The sequence below is a fragment of the Podarcis melisellensis genome, assembly GCF_964234715.1.
Source record: "Podarcis melisellensis genome assembly, chromosome: 13".
NCBI lineage: Eukaryota > Metazoa > Chordata > Lepidosauria > Squamata > Lacertidae > Podarcis > Podarcis melisellensis.
Genome location: NC_138545.1, coordinates 43,940,387 through 43,952,519, shown reverse-complemented (window position 1 = coordinate 43,952,519; position 12,133 = coordinate 43,940,387). Strand labels below are relative to the sequence as shown.

General features: G+C 45.2%; 1 protein-coding gene across 2 annotated transcripts in view; it reads left to right on the top strand.

Moving 5' to 3' along the window:
• The window catches only part of KCNH6 (potassium voltage-gated channel subfamily H member 6), a 125,145-nt gene that overhangs the window by 92,824 nt on the left and 20,188 nt on the right, over positions 1-12,133 (top strand). For both annotated transcript variants that reach the window (XM_081883816.1, XM_081883817.1), the window contains 3 exons: positions 5,007-5,432; positions 9,373-9,772; positions 10,896-11,095. In XM_081883816.1, the coding sequence (XP_081739942.1) occupies positions 5,007-5,432; positions 9,373-9,772; positions 10,896-11,095 (1,026 nt within the window). The remainder of the gene's footprint in view (positions 1-5,006; positions 5,433-9,372; positions 9,773-10,895; positions 11,096-12,133) is intronic.

The window sequence follows — 12,133 nt, the reverse complement described above, 5'->3', positions numbered from 1 at the left end:
TGAGTGCCCTCAATGGTGCAACCCCAGAATGACTGACAGAGCAGCAGATGTGACAAGAGCCAACTGTGTGGGAGTCATCTTCCACCCAAGCAAGCACTTTGAACTTCCTGGATAAGAAAATGGAAAGTTTTCACAAAGTTAGTTTGCTCCTTGACTTCACTCTTGTGTGTCTTCAAGCATTCATCAGTTTATTTCACTTGAAAGGAATACAGGAGAAATATGGGCAAGTGAGGAGGAAGGGAGACCCAATGGCTGCGCTGCAAAAAGGGCATTATCCTTTCAGTTACGTTATTGATTTTTCAACATTTATAAACTGCCTTCTGTACCGATTCCAAGGCAGCTTGCCGCCTTAAAAGACCATCAATAAACACAACGCAGAACCAATAAAAACAAATTACAAGAAGGGCAGATTAAAATGCAGCCATGAAGTCAGTAAGCAGAACAGTTCTCAAGGCCCAGGTATCAATAACTCTCAGTGGCCTAGGTGAATAAATATGCTTTCAAGAGTTGGCAAACAAAAGTTCGTGCCCTCTTTATTCCCAGGCTTGGCAAACCCCCAGATTGCACCAAATACCTGGAGAAGTTCTGTCTTCTGCAACTTTTGAACGTGCTTTTTTGACAGAAAACGTCCTTGCTAGTATAAATACAGTGAGTGTGAAACTATTAGACATGAAGTTAAATGCATGATTGTATTTGAGAAGTCTAGATTTTTGCAGTGCAAGAGAAGATGATCAGGATCAGGACCACAGTACATGATGAGAGGATTGAATACTTTCTCTTCCTGTTGTGGTCCCCATGAAAATCTACCCCACCCCAGTGACTTATTAGTCCTGGAAAGCAACTTTCCATTGGCACTTGTGGGAAAACCCATTGCCTCCCCTAGCCCCCATTTGGGCATCGGTCAGGATGCACTAATCCTGGATCCTTTCAACAGGATACCCTTAACCATGGAGGGGCAGGCGGAGGCTGCAACCTCCCCTCCAATCAAGACTAGGCTTACCCAGTGCCTATCCACCTTACAAAAGTTGTGACGATTGCTTTGAGGTAGGTGAAAACCAAAATGGCGGTGCCAATTTTCCAGATGGGAAAAATTCCTGCCTGGCCCCTAAAGCAAACGTTAAATAAGGTGGAGTTCTTGTTATTAAATATACCAAGAAAAAAGCACACCATTGAATACATTGAAACAGGGCCCTGTCCTGGTTTCTAATCCATAATTGATTTCTGACTTCTGCTCAATGATTGAAACTAAAACTTCCACGTCGAATCTGACTATGGACTAACATGAACTTATCTCTACTCATAAATTCCTATCTCTAATTCTGTAATGAATTATTGTGTTATACATATCTTTATGACTTTGAGTTTGTGATCTCTGTTAGAGTTTGTAATCTCTATTTGAGTTTGTAATCTTTGTTAGGCTACATACTTTTGAATGGATTAGTTTTAGTTACTATTGACTTGATTTGCGAGTATGGACCACTCCCACTATTGAAACTTGAGTTCTTGGTGTGCTTTTTTCTTGGTGTGCTTTTTTCTCTTTTGGTGTGCTGAGTTCTTGGTGTGCTTTTTTCTCGGCCCCTAAAACAGGCGACTGACTTTGTCCCTGACAGAGAAACCAGTAGGAGAACACTTCAATCTCCCAGGACATTCTATACAAGATCTCAAAGTAGCTGTTCTACTACAAAGGAATTTCAGAAATAGACTGGAAAGAAAAGCTGCTGAATTGCAACTTATTACCAAACTTAAAACCATGGAGAGACCTGGTCTGAACAAAGACATTGGATTCTTATCTCATTATACATGACAAAGCCATTTTTCACCTTCTCACCCCTTGCTTTTTCCTGTAAGACCTATTGCAGTCGTTAAGAGTCGTCAACAGGCTCATCACAGCTATCTGCCAATCACCCATTCCCACCACCCTTCTGAGTAATACCCCTCCCCACCTTCTCACTATATAGAAGGGTCTGGTGACTTCTGTTTCAGTGTATCTGAAGAAGTGTGCATGCACACGAAAGCTCATACCAAGAACTAACTTAGTTGGTCTTTAAGGTGCTACTGGAAGGAATTTTTCTATTTTGTTTTGACTTTGTCCCTAGCAAGGTCGTACCATCCGCAAAAAAAACCCAAAACACCCTAATCTGCGAGAGGGTGGGTGGAAGAACTGGCACGGCAAGAGAGAAGGTGAAAGGCCCCACAGGCCAGGGATTTATCCCATTATTGGTCAGTTGTTCCTGTGCCCAGGCCAGCGCCCCCAAATTCATGCCACCATTGATTGATTTGGCGGCAGGAGGATGATCTGGTCTGCAGTAGACCAGTTCACAGTGAAGGCCCCAGGCCCACCTGCAAAGCCACCTACCTAAGGAGGGGCAAACGGACTTGCAATCAATCAAACGCCTGTCAAGGAGATGTGGTGAAATGGAAGCCAATTTGAGGCATGCCTGAGTCAATCACCTGGCTGTTGGTCCAGGCTACAGACCTACAAAGCCTCAGGTGTGCTTGCATGTTCCCCCCCCCAACTTTGTCTCATGAGAGACCATGGCTACCTTTTCTGTGCTGCGTCTTTGTTGTTCCACATTGCTAAGCTTCGGTTCTGTGCATGTGGTTGGATGGTACAGAAGAGTTCATATTGCCATCTTCCAGGAGTCAGGTTTTAAACCAGATTGGGTTGGTCTTCCCTAGTGAACTACCAATGCGATCACTGGAGCCAACATCTAGGGGCCAAGGTCTCTTCGGCGCCATAAAATATTTGAGGGGGCCACCCCAAAGGTTTATGGGAATTGCCATTCAAATGTTGTGTGTGTGCCTCGTCCTGTGATTGATTATGTGGGGCAGGGTTTACCTGGGCCCTACCAATGTTTTATTCAAGTTTTAGTCAGCAAACCTTTTCAGCAGGGGGCCAGTCCACTGTCCCTCAGACCTTGTGGGGGGCCGGAGTATATTTTCTTTGGGGTGGGGAATGAACAAATTCCTATGCCCCACAAATAACCCAGAGATGCATTTTAAATAAAAGGGCACGTTCTACTCAGGTAAAAAAATGGTGATTCCTGGACTGGCTGGATTTAGAAGGCGATTGGGCTGGATCCGGCCCCCGGGCCGTAGTTTACCTATCCATGACTATCCTTTCCCAATTTGTTCACCAGGATTCCCATCTCTTTTCCTTGCAAATGGTTTATTCCCTTCACACAGATACTTGAGTGTGTTCTTGTGCAGGTGGTGGGAAAAAGGAAGAGGCTAACTAAATCCCACTTCCTGAAACAAGATGGAACCCAAATGCACCTGTCTTTCAATATTTACCCTTTTTCAAATTTTGGTACCCAGTTCTCCAACCACGTACAAAAAACGTGCATATTTTGTTCATAAAATATGGACATACAAAAGTGCATGTTTTTAGGGGAAATGGTTTGCAGACATGTGCATACGTGGCAGATTTGTGTACAAAACAGTGTATATTAAGGGAAACTCACATGCTGGTGGATTTTCATGAGGAGTTCTTGTTGTTTTTAATTGCAAACTGATGTAGAAAAGTAGCAAACTGAACCAGAGATTGGGAAAAAGAGAAACTAACAGAGCCATCCATCGAGAGGGTGCAAACTGGCTTCCCTAGTTCCATTCAGGTGAATTTCCTGAGCAGTGATATTTGGGGTCATAGCCGGCAAAGGTCCTGAGGACTAATATATGGCAGAAAGTTGCTGGGGAAGCTGCAGGGGTGACTGTTGGTGTCGCTGTGTTAGTTTTTGTGACTAATGACGTCTTTGTGCCTTTGAGTTTGCTACTGGAAGAAAGTAGGTCAGATCACAACCGCCATGTGGTTATGGAAGCAGCTGTGGTACTGGGACCAAAAGATGGATCTACTAATCTGGCTTGGGGTGGATGGCTGCAGGAACATCCCCAGGGGTTGGCTAGGTTGACCCCCCCCCCCCAAGGCGCAGGCCAAGGGGGCAAAAATACATTTCTGGGTGGCTGTTCTTCTAATAGGTAAAAAGAAAAAGGTAAAGGACCCCTGGATGGTTAAGTCCCGTCAAAGGTGACTATGGGGTTGCTTTCAGGCCGAGGGAGACGGCGTTTGTCCACAGAAAGCTTTCTAGGTCATGTGGCCAGCATGACTAAACCGCTTCTAGTGCAACAGGACACCGTGACAGAAACCAGAGCGCATTCCCGCTGCAGTGGTACCTATTTATTTACTCTCACTGGCATTCTTTTGTACTGCTAGGTTGGCAGGAGTTGGGACAGAGCAAGGGAGCTCACCCCACCATGGGGATTCTGCTGGGTGCCCTTGGGCCAGTCACACTTCTTTGAAGTCTCTCAGCCCCACTCACCCCATTGAGTGTTTGTTGTAGGGGAGGAAGGGAAAGGAGAATGTTAGCTGCTTTGAGACTCCTTCGGGTAGTGATAAAGCGGGATATCAAATCCAAACTCTTCTTCTCTTCTTCTAAATGTTAGAATGGAAAATAATATTTTTTTATTTTTAAAAAATGGTGAAGAAGCAGTCCATTCTTATGGCCCTCACAGACATTCTTATGGCCCTTTTCTACACACAGACACATACTTCGTTGCTGTTTCCCAATATTTGCTCTTGATCTACAAGTGTATGTCAGATTCCAAAGACTGGAACACACTCACACACCCAGTGCAGGACACAGAAACTGTTGTTGTTGTTGTTGTTGTTTAGTCGTTTAGTCATGTCCGACTCTTTGTGACCCCATGGACCAGAGCACGCCAGGACAGAAACTGTACTACGGTGCAAATGTGCCTGTTTTATATAGATCCTCACAGCTGCCCTCTATAATTCACATCACTCACTGATGAGCATTCAACCGTGGAACAGTCTCCCTCAGGAGGTTGTGGACTCTCCTTCCTTGAAGGTTCTTAAGCAGCAGTTGGATGGCCACCTGTCCTGGATGCCTTAGCTGAGATTCCTGCATTGCAGGAGGTTGGAATCTATGACCCTCGGGGTCCCTTCCAATCCTACAATTCTATGATTCTGTGATGTCTGTTTTTCCTGGCAGGTCCTGTCCCTGGGAGCCGATGTCCTCCCTGAGTACAAGCTGCAGGCACCCCGCATCCACCGATGGACCATCCTGCACTACAGCCCCTTCAAGGCCGTGTGGGACTGGCTCATCCTCCTGCTGGTCATCTACACGGCCGTTTTCACACCCTATTCGGCGGCCTTCCTGCTGAACGAAGAGCAGGAGGAGAATCGCTCGGACTGCGGCTACTCATGCGATCCACTCTACATCATTGACCTCATTGTAGACATCATGTTTATCGTTGACATCATCATCAACTTCCGCACCACTTATGTCAATATCAACGATGAGGTAGTAAGCCACCCAGCAAAGATCGCCATCCACTACTTCAAAGGCTGGTTTCTCATCGACATGGTGGCTGCCATCCCCTTCGACTTGCTCATCTTCCGCTCTGGATCAGATGAGGTAAGGCGGACAGCGGTTTTATTCGTCCACACTATTTTGCCTTCACATTTGGAGAAAAGTTGGGTGCACACACTGGAACTGTGAAGGAGTGTTGTTCTGAGAGAGATGTCCCTATACTTAGGGGGTGGGGACAGGGGTGGGACAGAGCTGGCTGTACACATATCCCCCGTGGATCTTTAGGGGGATCACAGAAATATTGTGTGGAAAGGTGCTCGTTTGTCAAGAGTTCTCTAGGCTTCAGCGTGAAGGGCACCTAACACACCTACAGTGGTACCTCAGGTTACATACACTTCAGGTTACATACGCTTCAGGTTACACACTCTGCTAACCCAGAAATAGTGCTTCAGGTTAAGAACTTTGCTTCAGGATGAGAACAGAAATCGTGCTCCGGCGGTGCAGTGGCAGCGGGAGGCCCCATTAGCTAAAGTGGTACAGTTTCAGTTTCAGGTTAAGAATGGACCTCTGGAACGAATTAAGTACTTAACCCGAGATACCACTGTACTTTACTTTTTTAAATAAATTTTGTAAAAATTATAATTATTTACAAAGATTATTATCAAATATCTTTTCTGTCCAGACTAAAACAATAATGTAGATAAAACATAGATCCAGGGGAAAAGAAAGAAAAAAGAAGGGGGGGAGAGAAAGAGATAGAGATAGAAGAAGGATTTAAAGAGAGAGAGAAAGAAAGAAACTGTAGATTCTTTCTCTGTCAGCTATATATAAACATTATTCAACGCATGCCATTATTACTTTTTCTTTTTCACGCAAAAAGTCTATGAGAGGTTTCCAATCTTTAGTAAATGTTGACAATGACTTTTCTTCGATTAAACATGCCATTCTTGCCATCTCAGCTAAGCCTAATAATTTCAGTAACCATTCCTCCATGGTTGGTAACGATGAGTCTTTCTATCTTTGTGCATATAAAACTCTCACCACCGTAATCACATATTGTAAAGGTAAAGGGACCCCTGACCGTTGGGTCCAGTCGTGGCCGACTCTGGGGTTGCGGCGCTCATCTCGCTTTATTGGCCGAGGAAGCTGGCCTATAGCTTCCGGGTCATGTGGCCAGCATGACTAAGCCGCTTCTGGCGAACCAGAGCAGCAATTTACCTTCCTGCCGGAGTGGTACCTATTTATCTACTTGCACTTTGACGTGCTTTCAAACTTCTAGGTTGGCAGGAGCAGGGACCGGGCAACGGGAGCTCACCCCGTCACGGGGATTTGAACCGCCGACCTTCTGATCGGCAAGCCCTAGGCTCTGTGGTTTAGACCACAGCACCACCCGCGTCCCTAAATACATATTGTACAGCAATCCAAATTCCCAGATCCATTGGCTGGAGGGGAATAGGATGTGGCAGGAGTGCCTCTCTTCCATGGAGAAGAGCTTCACAAGTGAGGAGACACATGGAGGTTTCTGATATCCTCATACAAATAACATTGTGCAGCCTCCACATATTGTGTCTTTATCAGCAAGAGCTGGCATTAGACGCTGGAACAAGGCACTCTGGGGGTGGGGCAGAGGCAGGACCAAGCTGCCTTTAATCATCTAATAGGCCCCAGTTGGTCTCATCACCAGCAATTCCAGCTTGGAGATGGTAGAGTTAATCCCTCATCCCCCAGTGGTTTCAAAGGGGAAATTTTACAAAGCAGAGATCCATTGGGACAAAAAAATGACAGATCCCCATTTCCTGCCCTGGCCAGCATGGGAAAATAGGGCTTTGGAAGTGATGGTCAATGCACAACTTCACTCGCTGCTGCCACCATGCTGAGGAATGCTCCGCTGCCAACTAGCTATATTTATATAAGGCCGTCCAATGACATTTTTTTCTCTAATGGGCTCAAAAACATAAAATGACATGATAAAATTAAAACGCAGGTCCAATAGCTGAATATCAACACCGTAACTTGCAGCCTAAATACTTGCAATAGAGAGGAGAGCAAAACCAGACGAGAAAATAATTACAAGATGGCAAAAACAGGTACATTTGCTTCAGGTTACATACGCTTCAGGTTACAGACTCCGTTAACCTAGAACGTTAGCTGACTGCCGCAGGAACGTATTGGCTGGTGTCAATTCCCCCAACTACCTGTTTTAAATTTATTTTTATTGCATATTTAAGAATCTTATCTTGTCTTTTTTAAAGGTCCCTTAGGCTTGAAACTAACAAAACCAGAAACTTCCCATCCAGTATACAGTGGTACCTCGGGTTACATACACTTCAGGTTACATACGCTTCAGGTTACAGACTCTGCTAACCCAGAAATAGTACCTCGGGTTAAAAACTTTGCTTCAGGGTGAGAACAGAAATCGTGTTCCAGTGGCGTGGCAGCAGTGGGAGGCCCCATTAGCTAAAGTGGTCTTCAGGTTAAGAACAGTTTCAGGTTAAGAACGGACGAATTAAGTACTTAACCCGAGGTACCACTGTATGTCTGTTTTTAAAGGCCCTGAGAGAATGACAGAAGTTTCCCTCTGGTGCCAGAATGGCCAGAGATGCGTTCCACAAGTGGGGGGGGGGGGACCGGCGCTTATCCTGTTAGCCACCTACTTCATTTCACTTTGGTGGGGGGAATCCGACACAGACCCTCTGAAACGAGTTTGGGAGCAAGGTTTGGGCAGCCCTATATGCAGGAGAATGCAGATTTCCAGGTATCCTGTTCCCAAAGTTACATGCCAGTTATATCAGTAGAACAAAGCGGCTTTCAATCATCCACAATGTTGTGCTTACCTGGAGGACGAGGGGAAGGGGCTAAAATGCGGGGAGGTCAGCATGGTGTGGACACAGCAGCAGGAGTACTGGATTGGCTCCCTCCCCCCCCTGCTTTGCCCTTCCCCAACTCCCTCCAGCTAAACACGGCAGTGTGTCTGGCAGGAGGTCAGGAGTGCGGTCCTATGGTCTATGGATAGGACTAGCAAAGCCTTTGGGGTCCTCTGGAACCTGTAAATGGTTTCAGGCAGAAAGACCAGAATTCCGTGAAAATCTGGCACCGTTTTTTGAAAATGTAAGTTTATCCATGGTTGTTGTGTGTGGTTTTTCCCCTGTTGGAAAGAGCCCTAAAACTCCCAAAAGTGTAGATTTGGGGTTCAAGAAGTGGTTGCAGGAGTATCATAATAAAGTCTGCACACAGGTGCATTAAAAAATGGAGGGGAAATAAATGAAGTGGGACTTATAATACACTTCACTTTAGGAGAAAGAAAACACCACAGTAATGGTTTCTGGGGGGGTTTCAATTTTTTAAAATTAATTTTCCACATTTATAACAAGTATAACATATGAAAAACATAAAACAAAACATCTTACAATACTAAAAGAAAAAGAAAAAAGAATATAAACAGTGATTACTGGTACTTCCAAAATCCAAGTTAACTTTCATTGTAGTCTGGCTTCGCGATTCCCCCCTAACTGAATTTCATTGTACCTCCTTTGTAACAGTTCCCTAAAATCCTCTTTCTAATACAATTAACTCCTTTAACTAACTACCTTCATCTCTTTTCTTTTTTAACTTAAATCTATATTACTATACAACGTTCTTGTTTCAGTCCTAGGCCTATCAGATACTTTCAAGTATCTTCTAATTATCATATATTACAATATTTAACTAAATAGTCTTTAAATTTCTTCCAATCTTCTTGGTACTCCTCTTCTTTCTGATTGCGGATTCTTCCAGTCAGGTCAGCCAGCTCCAAAAACTCCAAAAACATCTTCATCTGCCGTTCTTCTAAAGTAATGGTTTCTGTTTTGGTGTAGTCATGGCGCTTCTTGCATTACAGTTTTCAAATTCAACACCTTCCTGTCACTCTCATACTTTTTTTGTTTTTAATTGCAAATAGTGTTCAAATGTCTTGTTACTCTTCTTTCTTTCTTTCTTTCTTTCTTTCTTTCTTTCTTTCTTTCTTTCTTTCTTTCTTTCTTTCTTTCTTTCTTCATCCCTTTTCCAGACAACCACCTTGATAGGGTTGCTGAAGACAGCGCGACTCTTGCGCCTGGTGAGAGTTGCCCGCAAGCTGGACCGCTATTCCGAGTATGGGGCCGCTGTGCTCTTCCTGCTCATGTGCACTTTTGCCCTCATCGCCCACTGGCTGGCCTGCATCTGGTACGCCATTGGCAACGTGGAGCGGCCCTACATGGAGCATAAGATTGGGTGGCTGGACAACCTTGGCGACCAGATCGGCAAGCGCTACAACGACAGCGACCTCTCTTCTGGCCCCTCCATCAAGGACAAATACGTGACAGCCCTATACTTCACCTTCAGTAGCCTCACCAGCGTGGGCTTTGGCAATGTCTCTCCCAACACCAACTCCGAGAAGATCTTCTCCATCTGCGTCATGCTGATTGGGTGTAAGTGTTTCTGAGCCCTCCCCTTGACCCAGGGGTGACGGAGTATTTTCGTGCCTTGGTCACATTCCTTTCTGAATATAAATTTACCTGCTTCCAGTAGACTTTCCATCTGGGAAATCAAGAGTCACTGTAAGAAGTTAAGGACTTATCCCAGCCAGGCAAAAAAGATTTATGAATTAGCATATGCATATATCTACACATGGGACACGGGTGGCGCTGTGGGTTAAACCACAGAGCCTAGGGCTTGCCGATCAGAAGGTCGCGGTTTGAATCCCCGTGATGGGGTGAGCTCCCGTTGCTCGGTCCCTGCTCCTGCCAACCTAGCAGTTCGAAAGCACGTCAAAGTGCAAGTAGATAAATAGGTACTGCTCCGGCGGGAAGGTAAACGGTGTTTCTGTTCGCTGCTCTGGTTCGCCAGAAGCGGCTTAGTCATGCTGGCCATATAACCCAGAAGCTGTACGCTGGCTCCCTTGGCCAATAAAGCGAGATGAGCGCCGCAACCCCCGAGTCGGTCACGACTGGACCTAATGGTCAGGGGTCCCTTTACCTTTATATCTACACATAGCAATTATTATGCAAATATGTGCCCTTTCCCCCCTCCCCTTTCCCTTTTGGTGATGAACAAGGGACCAAGAACTCTCTCCAAACATCTCTGATGAAGCTTTGGTGCAGAAGTAGCCAGTACTCTCCAGATGTTGTAGGGCTACAGGGTCCATCATCCCTGACCATTGGTTATGCTGGATGGGGCTTCGACAACATCTGGAGGGGAACAGGTTTTCCAGCTCTGCCTTACGTTAATAGTAGACATTTTCGAATTGAGATGGTGGAAGTTGGTTACCCTTGGTTTAGGTTTCCAGATCAGGCAGCATGGCTCCCAAACAAACATGAACGCTGAGTACTTCAATCTTTAAAAAAATGATCCACCATCTCTCTTAGTGTTCACAAGTGATCTCCTGATGAATCTGTGAGCGCTCAGGGCCTTGTCATCAGTAAAATATTGTAGGCCATATCTGTGCCTACAGTGCATGTTGAGGTGGGGCTCGAACACTTCACACTCGGGTACCGCCATCCCAGACAATGGTCCCTTCGCCCCTTAATGCTTACCCATGTCCTCTTGTTTCAGCTCTCATGTACGCCAGCATTTTTGGCAATGTCTCTGCCATCATACAGCGCCTGTACTCGGGCACGGCTCGCTACCATACCCAGATGCTGAGGGTGAAGGAATTCATCCGCTTCCACCAAATCCCGAACCCGCTGCGCCAGCGGCTTGAGGAGTATTTCCAGCATGCTTGGTCCTACACCAATGGAATCGACATGAATGCGGTGAGTCAGAGATGATGTAGGTTGTGTAGCAACCTTGGAGATGAGAGATTGTTAGCTATGTAACTGGACAGCTCAATAGACAGCCTAAGATAGCTAGGTAGATAGGTTTCTGCAAATTTCAGAATACACCTGGATTTTACTCGGGTTCCTTCCTTCACAAGATTGGCCAGAACTCCTTGGCTGTCCAGTCTGCCTCCCAAAGATCACATAAAGTACCGTATTTTTCACTCCATAAGACACACTTTTTTCTTCCTAAAAAGTAAGGGGAAATGTCTATGTGTCTTATGGAGCAAATGCATGGTCCCTGGAGCCGAATTGCCCAGGGGCGAAAAGCAGATCATGCAATGGCGCAAAAATGTGGTTACAAAGCATGGGTCCACACGGATTCTCAGTATTTTTGCATTGGGCTACCCCAAACTCACCGTCAAATCAAATGTCTGTGGCCACAGCATGAACCACAAAAATCATACATCCACTGTTTCGTTCCGAATATTTTTTTTCTTGTTTTCCTCCTCTAAAAACTAGTTGCGTCTTATGGTCAGGTGCGTCTTATGGAGCGAAAAATATGGTATGTTCTGATAAAGTATAATACTTGACAGCCAGGGCAGAAAATCCTCACAAGTCTGACAGCAAAAAAATAAAGCAATATTTATTTATCAGTTAAAAACAGAAGACTGTGTGTGGTGGGGTGTCCTCTGTGGTTTGGTGTTGAGAAGAGGAATTTTTTACATTTCCACCCGGCTTTTTCACTTCAGAGAAAGCACCCCAAGGCAGCTAAGGGGCAAATGCTTGGTCTCAGAGATTGCCACTTGAAGGACTGTGTTGTAAATTGTACATTTATGCATGCAAATCAGATACGTTTGTTGACCCTTAAAAGATGAAGAAGTCTGGCAATAGCATCCAAAGTACAATCCTATGTGTGTCTACTAAAAAGTAAGCCACGTTGTGTTTGCTTATTTGCTTTAAGCATTTTTATGCTGCTCTTCAATCAAAAAAAGACCCCCAGGGCAGCTTACAGACCAATGAACAAAAAAGAAA